This window comes from Cherax quadricarinatus, chromosome 16 (assembly GCF_038502225.1).
Source record: "Cherax quadricarinatus isolate ZL_2023a chromosome 16, ASM3850222v1, whole genome shotgun sequence".
NCBI classification, from domain to species: domain Eukaryota; kingdom Metazoa; phylum Arthropoda; class Malacostraca; order Decapoda; family Parastacidae; genus Cherax; species Cherax quadricarinatus.
The window spans coordinates 15,396,027-15,423,076 of NC_091307.1; the positions used below are offsets into that span (position 1 = coordinate 15,396,027).

A 27,050-nucleotide genomic window follows, 5' to 3' on the forward strand; every position below is an offset into this window, starting at 1 on the left:
AATCTAAACTATTTATAGTTGGGTTAGGCTAAAATAAATTGTTCTTGTTATGATAAGGTTAGGTAAGTTTTCTAAGATTCTTTTGCGCAAAATAAAATTTTTTTATAATAACATTAATGAAAAAATATATCTTTAAACGTATAAGAAAAAATTTAGAAAGGACTTGATTTTAAATGAGTTCTTGCTAATTGACCAGTTTTACATATTCGGCAAGACATTTTATATATATATATATATATATATATATATATATATATATATATATATATATATATATATATATATATATATATATATATATATATATATATATATATATATATATATATATATATATATATATATATATATAATATATAATATATATATATATATATATATAATATATATATATATATATATAATATATAATATATATATATATATATATATATATATATATATATATATATATATATATTATATATATATATATATATATATATATATATATATTATATATATATATATATATATATATATATATATATATATATATATATATATATAATGTCTTGCCGAATATGTAAAACTGGTCAATTAGCAAGAACTCATTTAAAATCAAGTCCTTTCTAAATTTTTTCTTATACGTTTAAAGATATATTTTTTCATTAATGTTATTATAAAAAAATTTTATTTTGCGCAAAAGAATCTTAGAAAACTTACCTAACATTATCATAACAAGAACAATTTATTTTAGCCTAACCCAACTATAAATAGTTTAGATTTGTTTACAATAATTTAATACTAAACAAACACAGTGAAATATATTTTTTTCGTTAGGTTCAAAATGATTCTGGCGAAATTATTGCATACACAAATTTTCGCTTGTCCTATATGGCAAGATGAACTTTGCTATTTAAACCAAGATTGCAAGTTCTGCCTATTCGGCACGACATATATATATATATATATATATATATATATATATATATTATATATATATATATATATATATATATATATATATATATATATATATATTATATATATATATATATATATATATATATATATATATATATATATATTTTATTATCACACTGGCCGATTCCCACCAAGGCAGGGTGGCCCGAAAAAGAAAAACTTTCACCATCATTCACTCCATCACTGTCTTGCCAGAAGGGTGCTTTACACTACAGTTTTTAAACTGCAACATTAACATCCCTCCTTCAGAGTGCAGGCACTGTACTTCCCATCTCCAGGACTCAAGTCCGGCCTGCCGGTTTCCCTGAACCCCTTCATAAATGTTACTTTGCTCACACTCCAACAGCACGTCAAGTATTAAAAACCATTTGTCTCCATTCACTCCTATCAAACACGCTCATGCATACCTGCTGGAAGTCCAAGCCCCTCGCACACAAAACCTCCTTTACCCCCTCTCTCCAACCTTTCCTAGGCCGACCCCTACCCCGCCTTCCTTCCACTACAGACTGATACACTCTTGAAGTCATTCTGTTTCGCTCCATTCTCTCTACATGTCCGAACCACCTCAACAACCCTTCCTCAGCCCTCTGGACAACAGTTTTGGTAATCCCGCACCTCCTCCTAACTTCCAAACTACGAATTCTCTGCATTATATTCACACCACACATTGCCCTCAGACATGACATCTCCACTGCCTCCAGCCTTCTCCTCGCTGCAACATTCATCACCCATGCTTCACACCCATATAAGAGCGTTGGTAAAACTATACTCTCATACATTCCCCACTTTGCCTCCAAGGACAAAGTTCTTTGTCTCCACAGACTCCTAAGTGCACCACTCACTCTTTTTCCCTCATCAATTCTATGATTCACCTCATCTTTCATAGACCCATCCGCTGACACGTCCACTCCCAAATATCTGAATACATTCACCTCCTCCATACTCTCTCCCTCCAATCTGATATTCAATCTTTCATCACCTAATATTTTTGTTATCCTCATAACCTTACTCTTTCCTGTATTCACCTTTAATTTTCTTCTTTTGCACACCCTACCAAATTCATCCACCAATCTCTGCAACTTCTCTTCAGAATCTCCCAAGAGCACAGTGTCATCAGCAAAAAGCAGCTGTGACAACTCCCACTTTGTGTGTGATTCTTTATCTTTTAACTCCACGCCTCTTGTCAAGACCCTCGCATTTACTTCTCTTACAACCCCATCTATAAATATATTAAACAACCACGGTGACATCACACATCCTTGTCTAAGGCCTACTTTTACTGGGAAATAATTTCCCTCTTTCCTACATACTCTAACTTGAGCCTCACTATCCTCGTAAAAACTCTTCACTGCTTTCAGTAACCTACCTCCTACACCATACACTTGCAACATCTGCCACATTGCCCCCCTATCCACCCTGTCATACGCCTTTTCCAAATCCATAAATGCCACAAAGACCTCTTTAGCCTTATCTAAATATATATATATTATATATATATAAATATAAATATAAATAAATATATATATATTATATATATATATATAAATATAAATATATAAATATAAATATATAAATATATATATATATAAATATATATATAAATATATATATATAAATATATATATATAAATATATATATATATAAATATATATATATATAAATATATATATATATATAAATATATATATATATAAATATATATATATATATATATATATATAAATATATATATAAATATATATATAAATATATATATATATATAAATATATATATAAATATATATATATATATATATAAATATATATATAAATACATATATATATATAAATATACATATATATATATAAATATACATATATATATATAAATATACATATAGATATAAATATACATATAGATATAAATATACATATAGATATAAATATACATATAGATATAAATATACATAGATATAAATATACATATAGATATAAATATACATATATATATAAATATACATATATATATAAATATACATATATATATAAATATACATATATATATAAATATACATATATATATAAATATACATATATATATAAATATATATATATATATAAATATATATATATATAAATATATATATATATATAGGTAGTAGGTTGGTAGACAGCAACCGCCCAGGGAGGTACTACCGTCCTGCCAAGTGAGTGTAAAACGAAAGCCTGTAATTGTTTTACATGATGGTAGGATTGCTGGTGTCCTTTTTTTTCTGTCTCATGAACATGCAAGATTTCAGGTACGTCTTGCTACTTCTACTTACACTTAGGTCACACTACACATACATGTACAAGCACATATATACACACCCCTCTGGGTTTTCTTCTATTTTCTTTCTAGTTCTTATTCTTGTTTATTTCCTCTTATCTCCATGGGGAAGTGGAACAGAATTCTTCCTCCGTAAGCCATGCGTGTTGTAAGAGGCGACTAAAATGCCGGGAGCAAGGGGCTAGTAACCTCTTCTCCTGTATATATTACTAAATGTAAAAGGAGAAACTTTCGTTTTTCCTTTTGGGCCACCCCGTCTCGGTGGGATACGGCCGGTGTGTTGAAAGAAAGAATATATATATAAATATATATATATATAAATATATATATATATATAAATATATATATATATATAAATATATATATAAATATATATATATATAAATATATATATATATATAAATATATATATATATATATAAATATATATATATATATATAACACGTGAAACACGTAGTCCAGAAGCTATGTTAGCGATGACTCACCTGTGGAAGGCGACTCCCATGTCAAGGATCTGCTTCCTGGTCTCCAGCTGAGAGTTGAGGTCCTTCCAGGCCAGGCCCAGTGACTCGGCCATGGAAGCGTAGACTTCGGCTCTCGGGTGCTGCGTCGAGATAAGCTGGTCGGCCTGATTCAGTAGGTCCTCCACCGGGCTTTGTTTGTTCTGTAAAAAAAAAATACCAGTTCACTAACAATGTTATGTTCATTAAAAGGGATTTTGTTAATTCACCAGTTAGCAGCGCTTCATTTCTTCACTAGCAGGATTACTGGCTCACACTAATGGATCCTGTTTGTTATTTAACAAAGCTCTATTCTTCAACAGGAACTCTTCACTGACTGATCACTATACATTAACGGGCGCCGTTTCTTTACCGTGTCACTGTATCATACCAGGAATTTCAGATATTTTGCGCACGAGGACGAATTTATTAATCACTGGCAATCATGCCCTGAGTGAATACTGAACATTCCATCATCACGACTACATTTCAGCTCAACTGATTCCATATCCTGCTAATAACTCTTTGCTTCGACTGTTGCAACAATAAAGCATTACTATCTATGAACATAATCACTGTCTGACAGCAGAAAATTCTTCGTTTTGGGGAAAATGAAACGATATATATATATGCACACACACACACACACACACACACACACACACACACACACACACACACACACACACACACACACACACACACACACAAATAACCCGCACATAGAGAGAAGCTAAAAATAATGGTACATTGTTATACTATTAACAATAACATAAATAATAACAATAATTATTATTATTTCTCATCTTGGAGTTATTATTATATTCACAAGGAAGCGCTAAGCCCGTAAGGCCTGGGAAATGGCAGATAATCAGGGTAATCGAGAGCATTTTACCAGACGTTTATGGTCTTCGTGTACGTGTAACAAAAACATTATGCTAAGACAAAACTGACTCACGAAGCTGTAATAACACGACTGAAAACAAACCACGGGACGGGTGGGATCTGAACCCATGGCGAGAGAGGCGTAAAACTTCAGGCCAGTTGGCCCAGTAGTTTACGCGCTGTCTGGAGTGTTGAGACCCCCGCGCCATGGGTTCAAACCCCACGCGTTCCGTGGTTTGTTTAAAACGAAACTGGTTTTGCTCAAGGACTGACATAAACGTTTAGCAGCAACCGAGTACAAAATTCAGTCATTCAAGTGAAAGGAGATCAAGGGGGGGAGGTCAGGAGATCAGAGAGTCGTCACAACAAGCTCTGATTAAGTCGGTTTGCGTTCACTTTCCAATACGCAACTGACTCGCCACATCCGCCTTGAAGACGATTCACAAGACATTGCTAACACCTGCCATCATCACAACACTGCAGAAGATAATACTAACAACTGCCATCATCACAGCACTCCACAATACTAACAACTGCCATCATCACAACACTCCACAATACTAACACCTGGCATTATCACAACACTCCGCAAGATAATACTAACCTCTGCCATCATCACAACACTCCACAATACTAACACCTGCCATCATCACAACACTCCACAAGATAATGCTAACACCTGCCATCATCACAACACTGCACAATACTAACACCTGCCATCATCACAAAACTCCACAATACTAACACCTGCCATTACCACAACACTGCACAATACTAACACCTGCCATCATCACAATACTATACAATATTAACACCTACCATCATCACAACACTGCACAATACTAACACCTGCCATCATCACAACACTGCACAATACTAACACCTGCCATCATCACAACACTCCACAATACTAACACGTGCCATCATCACAACACTGCACAATACTAACACCTGCCATCACAACACTGCACAATACTAACACCTGCCATCATTACAACACTGCACAATACTAACACCTGCCATCATTACAACACTGCACAATACTAACACCTGCCATCACAACACTGCACAATACTACCACCTGCCATCATCACAACACTGCACAATACTAACACCTGCCATCATCACAACACTGCACAATACTAACACCTGTCATCATCACAACACTGCACAATACTACCACCTGCCATCATCACAACACTGCACAATACTAACACCTGCCATCATCACAACACTGCACAATACTAACACCTGTCATCATCACAACACTGCACAATACTAACACCTGCCATCATCACAACACTGCACAATACTAACACCTGTCATCATCACAACACTGCACAATACTAACACCTGCCATCATCACAACACTGCACAATACTAACACCTGCCATCATCACAACACTGCACAATACTAACACCTGCCATCATCACAACACTGCACAATACTAACACCTGCCATCATCACAACACTGCACAATACTAACACCTGCCATCGTCACAACACTGCACAATACTAACACCTGCCATCGTCACAACACTGCACAATACTAACACCTGCCATCATCACAACACTCCACAATACTAACACCTGCCATCATCACAACACTGCACAATACTAACACCTGCCATCATCACAACACTGCACAATACTAACACCTGCCATCATCACAACACGGCACAATACTAACACCTGCCATCATCACAACACTGCACAATACTAACACCTGCCATCATCACAACACTGCACAATACTAACACCTGTCATCACAACACTGCACAATACTAAAAGCTGCCATCATCACAACACTGCACAATACTAACACCTGCCATCATCACAACACTGCACAATACTAACACCTGCCATCATCACAACACTGCACAATACTAACACCTGCCATCATCACAAGAAAATATAGAGTAAATGTATCAAAGATAATGCAGACATATATTTCGAAGGAGACGAATTTGTATAAAATACCGACACTGCACATAAAAGGCCCTAAAATCTGGAATTCATTACCTGTAAATATAAAAGAAACACTACCTGTTTATAAATTCAAGTCTCTTCTCAAAGATCACTTACTCACCCAAAACCAAATAAATACTGAATAACTGAACCTTATAAATTGTATATCTTAAATGTTTCTCACAATTATATCACATAAATGTTAAACCTAAAACCCAATCTAACTTTATTATTTTTTAAATACACTACCTAACAGAATACTCCATTCTACTGAATGTACAACAATGCATACAACCATATGACCTGTCTTTGTAATACTCACTTGTGCTTTATAGTAATCTGTTTACATTAATGTTTTATCACTGATTTCATCATTGCTTAGTTAATCTTAAGTTAATTTTAAGCCAGCCCGTAATGCTATGCATAGTATAAGTGGCTTTGGCATGCTGCTCTTATCTGTATTTTTTGTACCTCTGTATGTGTGCTCAAATTTTTAAATAAATAAATAAATAAATAAATAAATAAATGGGGAAAAAAGACAAATGCAGTATAATGTGACCCTTTATTGACTCGTTGTGCCTCTTTCTTTCCATAAATTTCAATATTATTTGTCATCCAGATCCATGACAGTGTGTCACGGTGTTCCTGGTGACATGAGTCTGTCATGGTGTTCAGGTGACATGATAGCTTGTGTCACAGTATTGGTGACATGACAGTCTGACACTGTCCCTTGTTATATAATCCGTGCACTCCCAATTCTTATTATAAGTACTCTTTGACTGTGACATACGATATATGAATATTCTTCTCCAAGTGCACGGGGTCCCCCTCCCCCGGCAAGCAGCCTTGGCACCCGTTGTTATATGATACTCGGTGCCATATGAACTGGTGAGTCACACGCTCCTAAAGGTGCCAACATTCCACGTACATCTCTCCATGACTCACGCACGTAGAGATAAAAAAAAAATCTTGATTAAGGAGAAGACAGCAGGAGAAATAACATATGTCATGAATTATGTGACAGTCTTGAACCGGGAAATTTGTAAACGATCTTTCGCTTGGGAAAGGACACCGTGGTGTATCAGAAGGACTTTAGCATGCAGCTGCAGTGTAGATCTGCCTATCAGCGAGGTGCCACCTAATATGGGGCACCAGATGCTAGCCGTGGGGTGTTCCACTGGCACTGCACCCCTCATAACCTGCTTATACAACCACACAGGTGGAGGAGGAACTGTGTCGAGTGTTGTCCCAACACTGTACTACTCCCACCACAGGCTGCTACTACAACTACCCAGCAGCTCCTAGTGAGGGCAGGATGCTCTGGATTCTACTAGTAGTAATTTCAAAGACACTTTTAGCAAAGACCTTATTTTTATTCGACGTTTCTCCCAGAGAAAGGCTATCATGTTGAAGAGTAAGACACTTGGGCAACACTAGGAATTTATACTGACGAAACGTTTCACCTGCAGGCTAATTATTTCGTCAATAAAGATTCCTAGTACCTAGTGTTACACATGTGTCTTACTATTCAACTTGTAGGTATTATAAGCCATTTGTAACATACTCTATCAAGTACACACACACATAAGCAAAAAATATTGCCTTATAAAGCATGCAAGCAACTTGAGGTTAGGTCAGGTGTTGAGGTCAGTGGGGTAGGGACAGGTGTTATCAAGAGGTTGCGGGGCCTGGATTCAGTTTAGAAGTTTCATGTGTTGAAGTATTGATCCTGGCCGTGGGTTATGCTAATGTATATATTAATTTTTTTTTCGGCGAGGCAAAGAGTAGCTGCCTTGAGGTATCTTCGATTTGCCTTTATCGTGATACATCAGTTGTGCTTGCCTCCAGTCCATGAGGTGGGAATGAACATTATGAATACACAGGCAAGCTTGGTGTCGTTCATGCTGCATGCATACTTGTCTTCCTGAGGAGTGTTTGAAAATCATAATCTGCCTCACCGAAATAGAATGTGTTACATTCTCCAGATTGACTGCTGTAAACTCCCGATGCTTCTGTGGTTTTGTTGTTGTTTGAAGTAGGGACAGATCCAAAGCTTGTCCGAGAAAGAGGACAAGCTTGTTCGTATCGGAGCCGCGATCCAGGAATTGTCTACACCGAGCGAAGGATGGTGATAGCCATCTAGAACCATGATTTTTTTTTTATGAATTCGTGGGTTTTAAATGTCAAGAAATATTGATTTTTATAGGAGTGGTAGTAGTAGTAACAATTTTGATCCAAAGTTTTTCAATAGTTTTTATGCTTATATTAAAAAAGCCTTTCAGAGAGGCCAGAGAGTGGCCATGGGGTCCCTGGCCTTGGATCTACCCTTGATTTCATGTTTTGGAAATGTCTTTATTAGCTACTGTAGTGAGAACTGATACATGCATGTTGGCTCTACTGTCGAGCGATCGTGACTGCAATAAGACGGGTGTGATCTGTGTTAACTTATTTTCAAGTACATGATGAAGTCCCCACTATGGGTGAAACGTCGTTCAATAAAGAACTTTTCCTGCTATACTTGTCTTACGCCCTTGTCTGCTTGGAGTCCACTACTTCAAAACTGACAGTTACTTCATTAGACAGCGACTGTGTGCCTCGTCCCCGATGACTGCTCGCGACGCCTTCTGCCTTTGATTCTACGAGTGTATTCTTGAGGCCTTGCAACTGTCATCTGACATCCCCGGTGTTCAGATGACAGCTGAAAGACAGTTGGGATGTGTCGTGGTCGTCGTCACCTCACGTCCCTTCATGGTCAAAACTACCAGGTAAAGCTACAGAGCCTGAGGTGCGTCGTGGTCGTCGTCTCTTCACGTCCCTCCACGGTCAACAAACACTCCCATGGGAAGCTAAAATGTCCCGTCGACGTTAGTGTAAACATTCGTTGCGGCTGGTCAGATCATCCAGATCCAGACAAGACCTATGTTTACAGAGTGGTCTTCCATCCCTCACGTTTTCTATAGTACCGTTATTTTTCACATATCATATGCGGTGACAAATGGAAAACAAAAGTACCTTCTATTTTCTTTTTAGTAATCATACAAAATAAAGGACAGCCAGTCACTTGTAAAAAATGGAACTGCTAGCGCTCTCAGCTCACACACTGAAGTCCGTGGTTCGATCCCCGGCACGGGTAGAAACATTAGCACGTGTTTCCTGCTGTCCCTATTCTTACCTATCAGTAACACAGGTACCTGAGTGTTAGTCGACTGGTGTGGGTCACATCCTGGGGACAAAAATGGCCTAATATGATCGACATGTCATGCAAAACAAGGGGGTTTCTATAAAGTAGTATGTTATTGATGTCAGCTCGGCCTGTATACCTTGTACATGTACTTGTAGATATTATTATTATTGTGGAAATTTATTTGGTCCCTAAAGTTCCACAGGACGTCCAGCATGGCCGCACGGGACGGCTGAGCTGGATGGCCCTTATACCCCACCCAAACAGGGAAGCATTCTCTTGTCAGCGATGGATTCTTGGTAGGCATGTATTTAATTTATAGATTTACTCTTCAGGGAAGGAGTAGGTAGTTTTACTGGTAGTACACTAATATTAGGTTTACTAAGGCATCTGTAGATAATGATAAAGTAGACCTAAGACCTTAACATAGGTAGTAATAGGCCGATAATGTAGGCAAACACTAGGATAAGTTAGCTAGGGAGAACTGGCAGCCCTAGCTTGTTTGAGGAGGCGCGGGTCACAAAGAGAGAATAGCGTTCTTCTTACGACAGACACCAACTGGACAAGACGTGCAGTGATCAGCAGATGGTGCCCCCACATGTCTTCACATCTGAGACCTGGGGAAATCTGGTAGAGGCACCTCGATGTACCGTAGATGACCTCCTCCATAAGGCCATACAGTAAGACAAGATCTTCACTTTTTTCTCGTAGATTCTGGCCAGTGTCTTGGGAGATCGTGGGTGAGTTTTAACTGTGGGCCCAGTGTGCAACAGAGAGAGCATGCCCAGTAAGTACCAGTGTCTCAGAGCCGTCTGAAGCTAGTGTCTGAGTCTGCATAGTTATACTAGGGGATACATACCCTCTTGGATATAGGAATTTCTGAGGTGCAGGCAGGACACTAATTACGATTGAATATTGCAGAAATTAATGCTCCCGGTTGCACGTGGTTTCTGAGGGGGAGTCCAAAGGGGCTAAGGCTAGCTTAGGGAAGTGAAGATCAGGATATATGCTGCAACACCAAGTAAGTTAGTCCTTTATACGTGCATGCAGGCGAGGTTTCTTGCATTACCAATCATTTGTGAAAATCTGTCCTATCTGTCCTATAAGCCACTTGTGAGGCTGAGGTACCCACCTCAGAGCTCGGTGTCAACAGTTTGTCAGGGTAGGCGACTCACTTGGAGGCAGTCCACACAAATTTTCACAATTATTATTATTATTATTATTATTATTATTATTATTATTATTAAGGAAAGATAAATCTGTATTGAATGTAATTTATTTTTTATTTCTACAAGTACATGTACAAGGTTTACAGTCCTAGCTGACATCAATGACATATTACTATACAGAAAGCCGCTTGTTATGCAAAGCATTTCGGGCAAATTAGGCCAGTCGACTAACACCCAGGTACCTAATTTACTGCTAGGCGAACAGGGACAGCAAGAGTCTTAAGGAAACACATCCTAATGTTTCCACCCGTACCGTTTATTTGCAACATTTTTCTGTCTCGTACATATAACCACGAAACATGTGGTTTTGAATCATTTATCATGTGGGAGTTCGAACACGTGGATAGGGTAAAGTAATACTCACGTAGGCTGGAAGTACGTATAATTACAGATAATGTGGGGAGCACCCAACAGCCTTACCTTATCCACGTATCGAACTCCCACATGATACATTTACCAAACTGCAGCAGGCCAGGGTTCGACCCCACTACACATTGTCCCGCCTCAAGAAACAACACAATGTATATGTCACCTTATCTACTCAGCTATCGATGGCTGAGTGGATAAGGTGACATGTACGTTGTGTTGTTTCTTGAAGCGGGACAATGTGATCCCTTGTTGTGTCCCATCTATGAAACATTCTGTCCCTATCCACCTTGTCAATTCCTCTCAGTATTTGTCGTTATCATGTCCCTCCCCCCCTTCCCCGGTCCCTCCTGTCCTCCAGTGTCGTCAGGTTGAATTCCCTTAACCTCTCCTTGTAGGGCATACCCCTCAGCTCTGGAACTAGTTTTGCTGCAAACGTTTACACTTTCTCTAATTTCTTTATGTATTTGATGATGTGGGTTCCATACTGGTGCAGCATACTTCAATACGGGTCTGACATACACGGTGTACAGTGTCGTGTGTGTGTGTTGATGAGTCAATGTGCATACCCAATCCCAGCAGTCACATAACGGCTATGAAGAGAGACAAGCTTTATCAAGTCATAACTATATGCTCAACACTGACCTAAAAGTAGTGCCAATGAAAGCTTGTTCTGTATATTGTGTCTTTACACCAGTAGCTGTCAGCACCACGCCTCGACATTCAAACATTTCATTGTATAAGGACTGGGGAAAGGGCATTCTTCATAGCCACAACAAACTTTTGCGTGAATAAATGATGACTGAACGTAAGTTTTGTATCGATCATAAAAAGCTTTTTACTGTCGAGGCTGGACAAAATTTCTGTATAATTTGCAGATGTTTAATTTATTAATAAACTAGTGATTCAAGTTCAAAACATAGCGACAATGATAGAAATAAACATTAGTTTTTTATATGAAAATCAAAGAGTACCACCAAAAGCTCCAGCTGCGGGTCATCATATGACTAAGACCCGCGTCTGGAAACACTTGCTCTGTTTCCTGACAAACCTTACCTAACCAAACCACAGTAAATAAATTCAGGTCTCTGGCATGGATGTCTTTGACTCGTGTTAAAACAGCCGTTTTTGAAAGACACAAAATGGTGTTCCAAATCGCTTTTTACTGCGGCCTGGTCATGAACCAGGCCGCGGGGGCGTTGACCCCCAGAATACCCTCCAGGTAGACCTCATACCTGGTGCCATTTAGTTGAAGATTGATACACTTATGCAACATATGGGAATCTTCAGTGATGAAACGTATCGCCACACAGTGACTTCATCAGTCCAATACAAAGGAGAAAGGTGTAAGGAGAGGAGTCTGAGGTAATCAGTCCCTCACCCTGGAATCCCATATGTTGCATAAGTGTCTCAATCTTCAACTTGTCACTTTTCAAAACCATTTATGCCATTTAGTTACCAAGTTAACCTGGCTATTTTCCCCCTAACATACCTCTTAACACAAACTAATATTTCAATCAGGTGAATTAAACAATTCAAAATATAAAAAAAGTACTATGGGAATCGAAGCCAGCACACCAGGCAAAATCAATTTTCACTACCAATATGTCATTTTTTCTCAAATTCACGTAATTCGCTTCAGTTATGTGGCGCAATGATGGAAGGCAGCTTGTGAAGCCGGGAGAGCCAGCAGGCAGCCCGGGGCACTTTAAACATGTTAATGTAGCACCTATTACCAGACCCATGTTCTTGCTCTGAAAGGGTGGTGTCTCAAGGGTGTTACTACGCCAACCTCCCTCCCTCCCTTCTCTCCCTCCTTCACTTCCTCCCTCCCTCCCTCCCTCTCTCTCTCTCTCTCTCTCTCTCCTATCCTCACTCCCTCCAGCTATTAAACTAACACTTAAAGATTCTACAGGATTAGGGCCGAGGGTTGGTAACACGTATTTTACAATTTAAGAGCTGTTCTCTTATCTCGGCTCACTCTAAAGCTCGAACCTAACATTTGCTTCAACAAGGTGACATTATCTATGTATGCCTTATTTAATTTTTAGCAAATCTCAATACATGCTGAAGATGGGAATCACCTGAGAGTATTTTTATTTAGTCAGCTGCCTTCATTTCTCCCCCCCCCCCAGAAGGGTATTTCATATTTAATGATTGCATGTGATTAGAGAAATACTTGTACTCTACTCATGAGAATGGCATACTGGGCGGGAATTTAGGAGGCGAAAAAGAAGCTAGGTTGAGGTCTCATATTTCTCCCAAGTGGCCCATTATGCTAGTGTAGAGAACACGTGAACTCACTCTAAAGGAACGTGTGGATGGTGAAGACAAGAAAACTTAATATAAAGTCGTTAAATGGCGAAGAAACTCGATACACGTAGAAAAATTATGACCTATATTTTAGAATAATATCTCTACGTGGACGGTTTCGAAGAAAGTATTGCGCCACTGATAAGCTTATTAGATTTAGATTTTAGATTTTGTATTTTGCCCTGAGCGGCGAGTTTAATGGACAGCACCGTAAAGACACTGGTATATTTCAGCCAATAAAGTTAACACCGTCATCCCTGGTTGTTTCAATATGGTTGCTTAACTGTCCTCTAAAGATCATGGAAACTGTTCTCCACCAGTCTTTAATACTTAAAATTAAATTCTCAGTATATATACAGAGATATACACCTCTCAGTGAAAATGTAAGGAAAAATAGTTATAATTATAACTTTGATTTTTAAAGCTAGCGGAAGGCCTCGGTCAGATGACCAAAAGCTCCAGCTGCGGGTCATCATACCGCTAAGATCTGCGTCAGGAAACATTCGTCCTGTTTCCTGACAAATCTTACATAACCTAATCTCAGTGAATGTTTCTATATTCACGTATCAGTACCTTTGCACATTACAACTGTGACTGCAGCAAATCCTGCATACTTTTGCAAACTGTTATTAACCATAGTTACATCGTGCTTTTATTGTTCAGAAATGCTAATGGTATTAGTGATTTTATTTAGATTTTAGCAGAAAAAACATTACAGGAACATTGCAGCCGATCTACTGGCCCTTGGGAGGCACTTCAAATTTACATCAACAATTATTACTCTCTATCCTATCTACTTTTTACTCTCTTTCCTGCCTACTTTTCAAGTGGGCCACTTATCTATTTTCATAGATAAGTGCTAAACCCTTAGGTGTTATCCAATGCTTGTTAAGAATGATCCTTGGAAGGGGATGCTAGCTCTAATTTAATGCCTTGCAAGGTACTGGCGACCATGAAAGTTCTTAAAGAACAAAATGACACAATACAGTGACTGTACAAATAAGAAAGTAAGTAATAAATCATATCGTCTCTCATTCTACTTCATTCAATGCATTACTATTTTAATAATAATAACACTACGTAATAATAATAGTAAATTTTTCAATACATCTGATACAAATTCTTCTTAAATGGAAAAGCCCATAGCTATTCTTGTGTGTTTTCACTGTCTTCGTACGAAAATATTTTTGATCGTGTGGATTAACTTTGTCATCCGTCTTTGTTTTCCAGCACTTTGATATACATGTGTATTATGGAGATTAGAGTTGTGCCTCATAATGAAAATGACTTACTAACATAATTTAAAGCTGTAGTGTAACTTTACAATAGCATTAACGTCTTGATATAAGGCAAACATTGTATTGGCTTTATTAACACTGAAGCATCGGGATTATGGCTTCGGATTACTTCTAACCAGGATTCTTAAGTAATTTTTATATCCGGTTTGGGGAGGCAGAACCTGTCTGTGGCCCACTAACCTAGGAAGACGAAGGGGGGGGGGATGTGGGGAGGAAGGACCTGTCTGTGGCCCTGACCTAGAGAGGCAGGGGAAGAGGGTCAGGATCTGTGGACATGACCAAGGGAGGGTGGGCGAGGAGAGAGGATGATCGGGACCTGACTGTGACCCTGACCAAGCAAGGTAGGAGAAGGAGAGAGGACAAGCGTGACTTACCTGAAGCTTGGTGAGGACGTCCTCGTGGGCGTGCAAGAGCTGGGTGGCCTCCTCCAGGTTGGCGCCCAGGTACACCATTCCCGGCGTCAGCTCCACCACCCTCAGCTCCAGCCATTCTGCACTCTGCAACAACAACGAAATCTTACATTAGAAGACTCTTCTGCCACAAATACACACATACTTTCTCATTGGTTTGGTCTAAATCTTAAAGAGGCTTCCAAGTTTCAACACTAAATGCTTTTGATTTGTTTACTGATCTGTTCGTTTTTTCCTTAAAATTAATTCATTTTAAAAGAGAAGAATTTTGCTCATTATACACGAGAACTTTGCGCGTGCCCAGTGTGTCTTTATTATACTCGAAAACAAGCGCTAAAGTGCACAAGTGTACAAAAAGTCACTCACTAACAAGCCCAACCTTGGATCAAAATGGCGTACCTTCGACAAGAGCGAACACATGACACATGCTGCACATGCTCTGCGACGTGATAAATTGATTTTAAAACATCACGACACAGCCCTCAGGTGACGTCATTCGAATCACGAAACGGGTGGGGTTTGAGATAAGATAAGATAAGATAAGATTTCGTTCGGATTTTTAACCCCGGAGGGTTAGCCACCCAGGATAACCCAAGAAAGTCAGTGCGTCATCGAGGACTGTCTAACTTATTTCCATTGGGGTCCTCAATCTTGTCCCCCAGGATGCGACCCACACCAGTCGACTAACACCCAGGTACCTATTTGCTGCTAGGTGAACAGGACAACAGGTGTAAGGAAACGTGTCGAAATGTTTCCACCCGCCGGGAATCGAACCCGGGCTCTCCGTGTGTGAAGCGGGAGCTTTAGCCACCAGACCACCGGGCGAGTCATAAAACTCACAGGCCATGGATTCAAGTCCCATCCGTTCTGTGATTTGTTTGCAATAGTGTTATTACGATTTCGTGAGTCATTAACAATTTTTTTTCGCACCCCGCCTACACTATAACAGGTCTCCGTGCTACTATATATTTTCCCGTTTTTCTATATTGGACTGGTAAAAAAAAACCTAGTGAGCGAAACGTTTCTAAAATGTTGCTCCTCAACGTTACGTAAATGTATCTTACTTTGTTATCCAGTGCATCCAAGATCATGTCATAATGGTTCAGCAATCGTGTGTCAGGTAAAAGGTATCGGCGTAATGTCGTCTATCTGATAATTTTAAAAAACAGTGATGCCTTACTTAAGGCATCGAATATTAATAAACACTCACTTATATTTTGTACAACTTCGTTGATGACGGTAACGTAACCGGAGGCGAGAAAGCCTCGTGTTTCTGATTATATTATGAGGAGCGGTGACAGCCGTCCAAGCTAACATTTAAAATGAGTAATACAATTCTGTTAATCTTGAAAGAGATGTTCCCTACCCACTACCTCCGGTGTGTGGGCTTCAGGGTCACGCTGTGTGGGGGAGGGGGATTGGGGGTTGCATGTGGGGGATGACAACCGTGTACCTCGAGATGGATTGCGACGTGTTTGTGATGTTGATTATGTTGCCCCCTCCCCTCGTGAACATGATGTGGGTGGTGAATGTGTGTGATGAATGCGTGTGGTGAATGTGCGAGTGGTCAATGTACGGGAGACGAATGTGTGGGTGGTGAGTGGAGTGTGTGTGGGCACAGGGATGACTAACCAGCTAAACTGACGTAATACAAGCATAAACAAAAGGAACAACGTAGTAAACATTCTAGTCTGTTATTTTTAATTAGTTCAACGGGAAATGATCCCCATATATTGGTCGTAATCTCATGACGATCCACTCATTGGTTCAGAGTCTTATGAACGCTATCATTAATAAGTTGAGTCTTGGTTGTGAATGGATACTACTTAAAATAAAACTGGTTCGTGTGGCAGGGCACTTGGGCGCTCTCACAGTCTGCATGCAGCTGCTGAGAAGGGATGCAAGTATATACTTGCAATTTATGTGAAATGAGAATTCCAATACACTCTGAGAGCAACTAAATGCATAGAGTACTGGGGACCGATCCGGTGGTCACACATACACACACACACACACACACACACACACACACACACACACACACACACACACACACACACACACACACACACACACACACACACCGCCTTAACCCCTGCAAACACAACTAGGAAGGTACAACTAGATGAACACACACACACACACACACACACACACACACACGAGTCCACTGCTACACAAGATAGGCCAGTGCACGAAAGATCTTTGTTAAATTAAAGCAATATCATATAAATATTATGACACAGCGTAAGGCCCTTGTGCACTCCCTCAGTCCTCCTCTCCCCCCCCCTCTCGCTCTGTCTCTTCCACTCACACAACACACACAATAGTGGAGGCAGGATCCAAACATAGCTTGACGATGAGGTACGATAAGGCCCTTGGAGAAGGGAGAGTGGACCTAGTAGAGACTAGCGAAGAGGTGGTGCAAGGAGCTATGAATCGACCCCTGCAACCATTTATAAGCGAGTACGTACACACACACACACACCAACACATAATACGACCATCCCTAGACACCACTCTGCCAGTTAACTTAACACAACTCATCTCAGTTTTGTCACCAGAGTATGCGGGTCTCGCCCGCACAATTTTTTTCCCCGACTTCCTCGCTATCAAATCGCCCCCGCCTTCCACGCTAAGACGCTCAATCCTGTGATTTGGCTTTTGTTTTTTCCCGTGTAAATAATTGTTTACAATACACCATCTTATTTTTTTTCTTGTGGCATCGTGACTTGATTGTAGCATCCTCAGTTCACACACTGAGGGATCAGAGATCGATGCTAGCACGGATAAAACGTTGGGCATGTTTCCTTACACCTGCTGCCCCTGTTCACAGGGTTTCTATATAGTATGCCAATGTAGAAATGTAGAAATTATTATTACTATAATTATTATCATCATCATTATTGGTTAGTTAACTTTATGTCAGTCACCCTAGCTTGTATAACGGTGAAGTAACCTAGGATCACCCCTGAAGGGAGGCTCCTTGATGCCGGTGAGGGGCTCTTGATCTAAGGAACTGAACCGGTGCTCCCCTTCCTTGGACTGAACCTAAATGCCTTGAATTCCCCTAGGCGCTGTATGACTTTTACGGGTATAGTGCTCTTATGATAATAATAATAATAATAATAATAATAATAAACAATAATATACAAATAACCTGCACATTGGAGTATGAAACTTATGAAGACGTTTCGGTCTGACATGGACCATTATTTGTGTACTGTTCCTGTCTCGGTATTGTGCCTGCTTATAATAACAAAAATATCATCAATAATAATAATAATAATTAATCAGTGTGGTTTATTCAGTTGGTCCTTAAATCCTTCCACGACAGTCAACATCACCTATGTGTCAATTTACTGCTAGATAAACAAGGGGAACAGATGTTAGAAGTCTATACACACCAGACCCTCCAATTCCCCAAGACTGATCACAAGTACTTCTGTCGTGAGCCGAACTTTCTACCATGAAGCTATAACATACAATCTTCACGTGTTCACTACGATGATAAATTAAGAGCACCGAAATACGTTCTCCATGAAGGCGCAGAATTAGGAAAGGTATGAATAAATTATTTAAATGGAAAATAAGGGATTAAAGTAAAATGTTGAATAGAGTACACTTCTAACCATGGCAGATCTCACAGCAATAGACAACTTCGGCAAATATAGATTTAGAAAAGATATAGAAAAAAAAACACTGGTTTTGCCAAAAGTAGAGCAAATATGGTGCTTGAATGAAACAAATACTTTAGGTAGTTTTAGAAATAGGTAATAAGCAACAAAATTAGATAGGAGGAGGGATGGAAAAGGAGCGGAAGAGGAGGTGATATGGAGGAGGAGGAGGCGGGATGAAGGAGGAGGCGGGATGAAGGAGGAGGCGGGATAAGATAAGATAAGATTTCGTTCGGATTTTTAACCCCGGAGGGTTAGCCACCCAGGATAACCCAAGAAAGTCAGTGCGTCATCGAGGACTGTCTAACTTATTTCCATTGGGGTCCTTAATCTTGTCCCCCAGGATGCGACCCACACCAGTCGACTAACACCCAGGTACCTATTTGCTGCTAGGTGAACAGGACAACAGGTGTAAGGAAACGTGTCGAAATGTTTCCACCCGCCGGGAATCGAACCCGGGCCCTCCGTGTGTGAAGCGGGAGCTTTAGCCACCAGGCCACCGGGCCACCCACCAGGCCACCGGGATAAAGGAGGAGGCGGGATGGAGGAGGAGGCGGGATGGAGGAGGAGGCGGGATGAAGGAGGAGAGGGAGGCGGGATGGAAAAGGAGGCGAGATGGATGGAGGAGGCGGGGTGGAAGAGGAGGCGGGGTGGAAGAGGCCGGGTGGAAGAGGAGGCGGGGTGGGGTGATTGAAAACACACAAGCTGGAGTCACTTCCGGTGGCAGATGCCAGATGTAAACATGGGAACATCTCCCCCACGCAGCATCATCACACACCCCAACCCTCTTTTCCTTACCAAACCTCTCTCTTCTCCCCAACCCTTTTTTTCTTACCAAACCTCTCTACCCTAGGGTCCCAACGCTCTCTTTCCCTTCTTCAACCTCAAGCTTTATTCAGCAGTATCAACAAATGATTTTACAGAGATGTATAAATTACTTCACTGGATGTGAAGGCAAACAAATGTGGGAATACACTGGTGATAAATTATGTAGAATAAACTTAGAAAAACCAAAGTCAATATACCTTATTTCCATTAGGGTCCTTATTGTCTGTCTTCTATTCAGACATGTATGCCATCTGCTCAACTCCTAGTGGTACTAAACCTTAAAAAAAAAAAGCCTCGAAACTCGTTCAATGTTCCAAAATTAAAAATGAAGTTGATGTATCAAAAGTCGTACAGGGATCCCTCTTAAGGCTGTGTTTTATGGCATTCGTAAGTATGAGCTCAAGAGGAAATGCGCAGACCAATACACTTCAATAAAAAAGACAGCTGTGCATAGCGTTTTCAGCTGCATTAACATTTCGTTGATGCTTGGGGAGAGATGAAGAGGATAACGGAAGAAGTGAAGGGAACTGAGGAGGAAGAGAGGACAGTGGACGGAAGACAGAAGACGAAAACAGAAGAGGACGAGATAGCCGGAGTGGAGGGGATTAAGGAGGAGGGAATTGATGAGTGGACTGAGAAGGGGATTAAGGAGGATAATGAAGAGATTGATGAGGAGGATAATGAAGAGATTGATGAGGATAATGAAGGGACTGAGGCGGAGGATAATGAAGGGATTGATGAGGAGGATAATGAAGGGATTGAGGAGGAAAATAATGAAGAGATTGAAGAGGAGGATAATGAAGAGACTGAAGAGGAGGGTAATGAAGAGACTGAAGAAGAGGGTAATGAAGGGACTGAAGAGGAGGATGCAGAAGAAAGGGATTTGGAAATATTAGACGTTAATACTAGCAGGTTTTTTGGTTGTGCCGCAAGTTACCCAACACAAAAGGAAATAATATCTCTCGGTGGCATATTATTATCCCCGTTATCTATTATCTAAATGGTGTTCCCAGGAAGACATTCAGGAGGGTCGACTAGAGCACCATGAGAACATGGGTGTGTGTGTGTGTACCTTGGTAGTTGTAAAGATGGTAACAGAAAATAACTTGTAACATGAGCGGTGCTAGGGACCAGCCAGAGGGGTCTCAGGACCCAGGAGACAACTTTACACTAGACTAGTCACGGATAAGATTCCCAGAGATGCCACAGACGGCGCACACTGACATTTCAAGTCCTTGTAACTACTTATTTGCGGTTACAGTGAAGATTCACTTGTGGTGTCATCTTTTTTTCCAGTCAACAAAATTTTAACACAATAGCTGTTGCATCAGCACCTGCCAACTCATCACACAACTTACTTATTAATCCTCATTTTATTTTATTATGGCAATATTTTGACGTGATAATCAACGTCAGTTTCGTAACACTTTCATTAAAAAAAATTCATCTTAAAGTTAATTTAGAACATGTTAGGTTACACAAACCAGTAACAGCTCATATTTAACCACAAATAAGCAAATTAAAAAAAAAAGTCGCAAAACGTCTGGTAATCACCATGTTCAAACGTTAACGTGTATCACTGGTAGTGTACGAATTCTGCTTCACACGGGTTCAGAACTTCATGATAATACAGTGATTTTGTTACCAGCGTTAAGAGATTTTTTCCTCAGTTTTCTTAATTCTTATGCACTTACAGAATTTATCTTCTCATATTTCTACTGTCCAATGAAGGTAAATTTAACTGTTCACCTTCGTTACGTCTTGTATAAGAGTAAAATACCAGGTATATTGTGTGCGTGTGCTGTGTTCATTGCGAGACCTCCGAAGAGAGCCTAGTCAAACATTGCCTGGGCTTGTGTGACCCTGGTCTGTGTTGATGTTCCAACCCAACTGTCTACTTGAGTTGCAATATTTACTCGGGCAACGCCCTCTCCTTCATGGCTGCACTGTGGTCATGAGGGCGATGGGAACATGTACAGTGTAATGAATACTGAAAATTTACAGGATTAAGTACTGAAGATATACAGTATTGAGTAGTGAGGATGAATAGTGTTCATATCACAAATTACATAATTGCAAGAGGTGTGCTAATATCGATGTTCCACTCAAACACGTGTTATCCAGGACACACTATACTAATTATTTAAGCAGCTGCTTTCTGTGGTTTCAGTGTTTTACCCAGGCAATGGCGGCTCCTTCAACAAGTAGCTCATATTTCTTAATTAAAGAATCCATTTTGCTGAAAGAAAAAGTTCTTTATTGTTTACAAGTTCTTTTACATGTTGCTCCACAAGGCAACTGTGCATACTAATTTGAAACTAACATAATATACTTGTAAATAATGTGCTGATATACCTACTTAGAATGTTATCTTCGTTAATCCCTTTGAAAGGAAACTGAAGGGCGAGGGGGTAATGGAATGTCTTGTGCTAGTGAAGGGCTTTTGATCCCAAAAATTAGTCCTCACCCATGAACATAAATCATAATAATACCTTAACCAATGTTGCATATAATGAACAATTTTATTTATGTAGTAGTCTAATCGTATATTTTATCAATCCAATTAGTATATATTTATGAGGAAAAGTCAGACCCGGGAATGAGACAATTATGTATAATTAACAGAAGTGGAGGGCAATTCCAATTCCCTAGTAGCATCAAGAACTATTTATTAGCATCTTAAAACACTTTGGAGAGTTAACACCACAAAAACTTAATCCGTCACATTAGAGCTGTCATATAACTTATGCTTCTCAAGGGACCCATTGTTATTTCACTTTCACATTAAAGGAGATCAAAAAGTTTTGAGACTAACCCTAAATGGGCAATCCCATGGTTGTAATTTGTTAATGGCTTGAAGTCTAAGTCAAATGTATTGAACCTGCAAAATATAGGTTTCTAATTCTTGTGATTAACTGTATACGTTTGCTATTTCAGATCATAGTGGACACGGATTCTGTAAACATCAAAAGCGCGATACCGTGCCGCGTTCCTTTTGAGTTCATTTTTTTACCTATCTGACCAGCCGGACATTGTCACCAACGAACATCAATTTATTTTCTGTTGCCCACTGGAAAATGTTGATATCTGACTGCGACTTTTCCGTGTTTTCTACAGAGGCGACTTTCAAATGCACATTTTGGTATCGTGTGCAGAGGATGATATAAAGCTGTGGCTAGTGTTTTTATCTTTGTTATGGGGATGAGAATAAAGGAGCCAGGCCCGTGCCTCGAAGCAATGAAAATTTTACTTAGCTAAAAACCAGATTTTGCTTTGTTTACTACTACTACTCCCCAGCACATTACAACCTACACTGAAATATTAAAAAAATAATATTACTGTTGGAAAAGTAACAAACATCTACTCTCGCTGAGCCTCACATTATGATCAGACTATCAACTTGCACTAGAAAGACAATTTGTAAACGAAATTATGATCGTTTACTGAACCTATTAGGCTAAGGGGGCGGTGATCACTGGAATTATCTGCATGAAATACAGAAACTCCAAGCACAGCCTTTCTGGTCGGAATATAACCTCTACGAGTGTACCATACCAGTCACAGATCGGGCACAGAGTGAAGTAGAGGCTTTACGGGTACATTATGTCTATAAATAATCTCAATGAGTGCATGTGTCCCGAGATACATTAGCGAGCGACCAATGTGTACAATGTGAAGTGCTTTGTGTATAGAGAACAGAAACTGGTGTAACTGACCCCAAGGGGGTGTGTCGGGACCAACTTGATCCTTGACGATGCCGGGCGTTAGCTGGTAGTATCTGTTATCTAGAGGTAGCTCTGGGGATTGATTATCTTCCCCACGGCCCGGTCTCAGACTAGGCCTCCAGTGTAGGAAAAGAAATATTACAGGATTTAGAACTATTAAGAAGCACATAGGAAAGTAAAGGTATGTTTATAAAGAATATATGTAGGTTGTAGAATTTACCAGACATCTTACGTGTTCATGAGACAGCAAAAAAAAAAAAATCAGGTTTACATTTCACATTCATTTGACAGGACGGTAGTACCTCCTGGGTGATTACTTGACGAATAATAATAATAGTCTACAAACTTACCATCTAGCGACCTCGTTCTTGTCCTGGTACAGGTATTATTGTAACCTACGTATCCCTTAACAACATTACCGAAGGGGAGAGGATACGAATGCGTTAACTTAGGAGACCTTTACTGAAATTGTTTCGGTCCTTGGACCTTGATCACTTCAAATACATCAAGTCCAAGGAACGAAACGTTTTCAATAAAGGTATCTTAAGTGAATGAATTTGTTTATTTCCCTAAAGTTATCGGCAGTCATTTACCGTCTTACAAGACTACGAGGCTTCATTCTTACCAGGGTGTTCCACAGGATTGCTTGAACGTTTCTAGCTACTAAAAGGATAATATTAACATTTTCAGGGAATACACAGGATCACATGGATGTTTCCAGCGATAACTCAGAATAACAGGATATTTCCAGGGAGCATGGACACGGGGGTCGTCCCACAGTTACTAAAAACAACAGACATAGCCCCACTCCACAAAGGGGGCAGTAAAGCAACAGCAAAGAACTACAGACCAATAGCACTAACATCCCATATCATAAAAATCTTTGAAAGGGTCCTAAGAAGCAAGATCACCACGCATCTAGAAACCCATCAGTTACACAACCCAGGGCAACATGGGTTTAGAACAGGTCGCTCCTGTCTGTCTCAACTATTGGACCACTACGACAAGGTCCTAAATGCACTAGAAGACAAAAAGAATGCAGATGTAATATATACAGACTTTGCAAAAGCCTTCGACAAGTGTGACCATGGCGTAATAGCGCACAAAATGCGTGCTAAAGGAATAACAGGAAAAGTCGGTCGATGGATCTATAATTTCCTCACTAACAGAACACAGAGAGTAGTCGTCAACAGAGTAAAGTCCGAGGCAGCTACGGTGAAAAGCTCTGTTCCACAAGGCACAGTACTCGCTCCCATCTTGTTCCTCATCCTTATATCCGACATAGACAAGGATGTCAGCCACAGCACCGTGTCTTCCTTTGCAGATGACACCCGAATCTGCATGACAGTGTCTTCCATTGCAGACACTGCAAAGCTCCAGGCAGACATCAACCAAATCTTTCAGTGGGCTGCAGAAAACAATATGAAGTTCAACGATGAGAAATTTCAATTACTCAGATATGGTAAACATGAGGAAATTAAATCTTCATCAGAGTACAAAACAAATTCTGGCCACAAAATAGAGCGAAACACCAACGTCAAAGACCTGGGAGTGATCATGTCGGAGGATCTCACCTTCAAGGACCATAACATTGTATCAATCGCATCTGCTAGAAAAATGACAGGATGGATAATGAGAACCTTCAAAACTAGGGAGGCCAAGCCCATGATGACACTCTTCAGGTCACTTGTTCTATCTAGGCTGGAATATTGCTGCACACTAACAGCACCTTTCAAGGCAGGTGAAATTGCCGACCTAGAAAATGTACAGAGAACTTTCACGGCGCGCATAACGGAGATAAAACACCTCAATTATTGGGAGCGCTTGAGGTTCCTAAACCTGTATTCCCTGGAACGCAGGAGGGAGAGATACATGATTATATACACCTGGAAAATCCTAGAGGGACTAGTACCGAACTTGCACACGAAAATCACCCACTACGAAAGCAAAAGACTTGGCAGACGATGCACCATCCCCCCAATGAAAAGCAGGGGTGTCACTAGCACGTTAAGAGACCATACAATAAGTGTCAGGGGCCCGAGACTGTTCAACTGCCTCCCAGCACACATAAGGGGGATTACCAACAGACCCCTGGCAGTCTTCAAGCTGGCACTGGACAAGCACCTAAAGTCAGTTCCGGATCAGCCGGGCTGTGGCTCGTATGTTGGTTTGCGTGCAGCCAGCAGCAACAGCCTGGTTGATCAGGCTCTGATCCACCAGGAGGCCTGGTCTCAGACCGGGCCGCGGGGGCGTTGACCCCCGGAACTCTCTCCAGGTAAACTCCAGGTACACAGGGTCGTAAGGATGTTTCCTGCAACTACACAGGGTTATAAGGATGTTTTCTGGGACTACACAGGGTTACAGGGATGTGTCAAAGGATTACACAGGGTAACATGGATGTTTCCAGCGACCACATAGGGTCTCACGGACCACACACACAGTTTCCATACATGTGGCTAGGTCAATTCTAAAGTACTTGTTTATCAAGTATGTCACATACATTAGAATATGTGACCAAAGTACTGTGTCAGCACAAGAAACAGACAAAATATACCAAGTTCAAAAATATACAACAAAATGGGTCACCGAGTTAAACGAATATGAGCCACGTTAAGATAACGTAGCAAGGTTATATCCACCGAGGTGTGTATATCTGTGTATACACACAGAGAGGTGTGCATCTTTCAGTGTAAAAACACCAGACATCGTTTCGCTCTATGTAGAGCTTTATTAAATTGTCTTGCCTTGATAAAGCTCTACCCAGAGCGACACTGACGCAAATGGAAACAAATCACATTGACTTTATTGAATAGATATCCTCGGTTAAATTTACATAATGTATTTTTTGTGTCCATAACTTGTGTTCCCTCAAGACCATTGTAAAATAATCGTTGCTATGTTATGTACATAGTGTAAATAAAAACAATTATAATATAGGTTTGCTTGCAGTAGGTAAAATTTGCGATTCTGCCTTAAATAGCAACGCTCTTCTTGCCCAATAAAGCAAGGGAAAATTTGTGTATGCAGTATTTCGGTGTATATACACCGAAATCTGTGCATCTTTCGGTGTATTTACACAAAAAGGTGTTATTATGTCGTGCAAAATAGATAAAACTTGCTATTTTGGCTTAAATAGTAACGCTCTTTCCAAATAAGGCAAGCGAAAATTTGAGTGTGCAATAATTTCGTAAAAATCGTTCTGAACCTAAAGAAAAAAAATATATTTCATTGTGTTTGTTTATTACTAAATTGTTTTAAACTTATCTAAAATATATTTAGCTTAATTAGGCTAAATTAAATTGAGCTTGTTATAATAAAGTTTGGTAAGTTTTCTAAGGTTCTTTGGGTACAAAAAAAAAATTTGTTAGGTTCAGAATGATTTTCGCGAAATTA

At 39.8% G+C, this 27,050-nt stretch overlaps 1 protein-coding gene across 11 annotated transcripts in view; it reads right to left on the bottom strand.

Moving 5' to 3' along the window:
• LOC128688791 (titin-like) overlaps positions 1-27,050 on the bottom strand; it is a 458,202-nt gene that overhangs the window by 270,230 nt on the left and 160,922 nt on the right. For all 11 annotated transcript variants that reach the window (XM_070085639.1, XM_070085635.1, XM_070085638.1 and 8 more), the window contains 2 exons: positions 15,392-15,514; positions 3,762-3,940 (listed from right to left, as the gene is read on the bottom strand). In XM_070085639.1, coding sequence (XP_069941740.1) covers positions 3,762-3,940; positions 15,392-15,514 — 302 coding nt within the window. The remainder of the gene's footprint in view (positions 1-3,761; positions 3,941-15,391; positions 15,515-27,050) is intronic.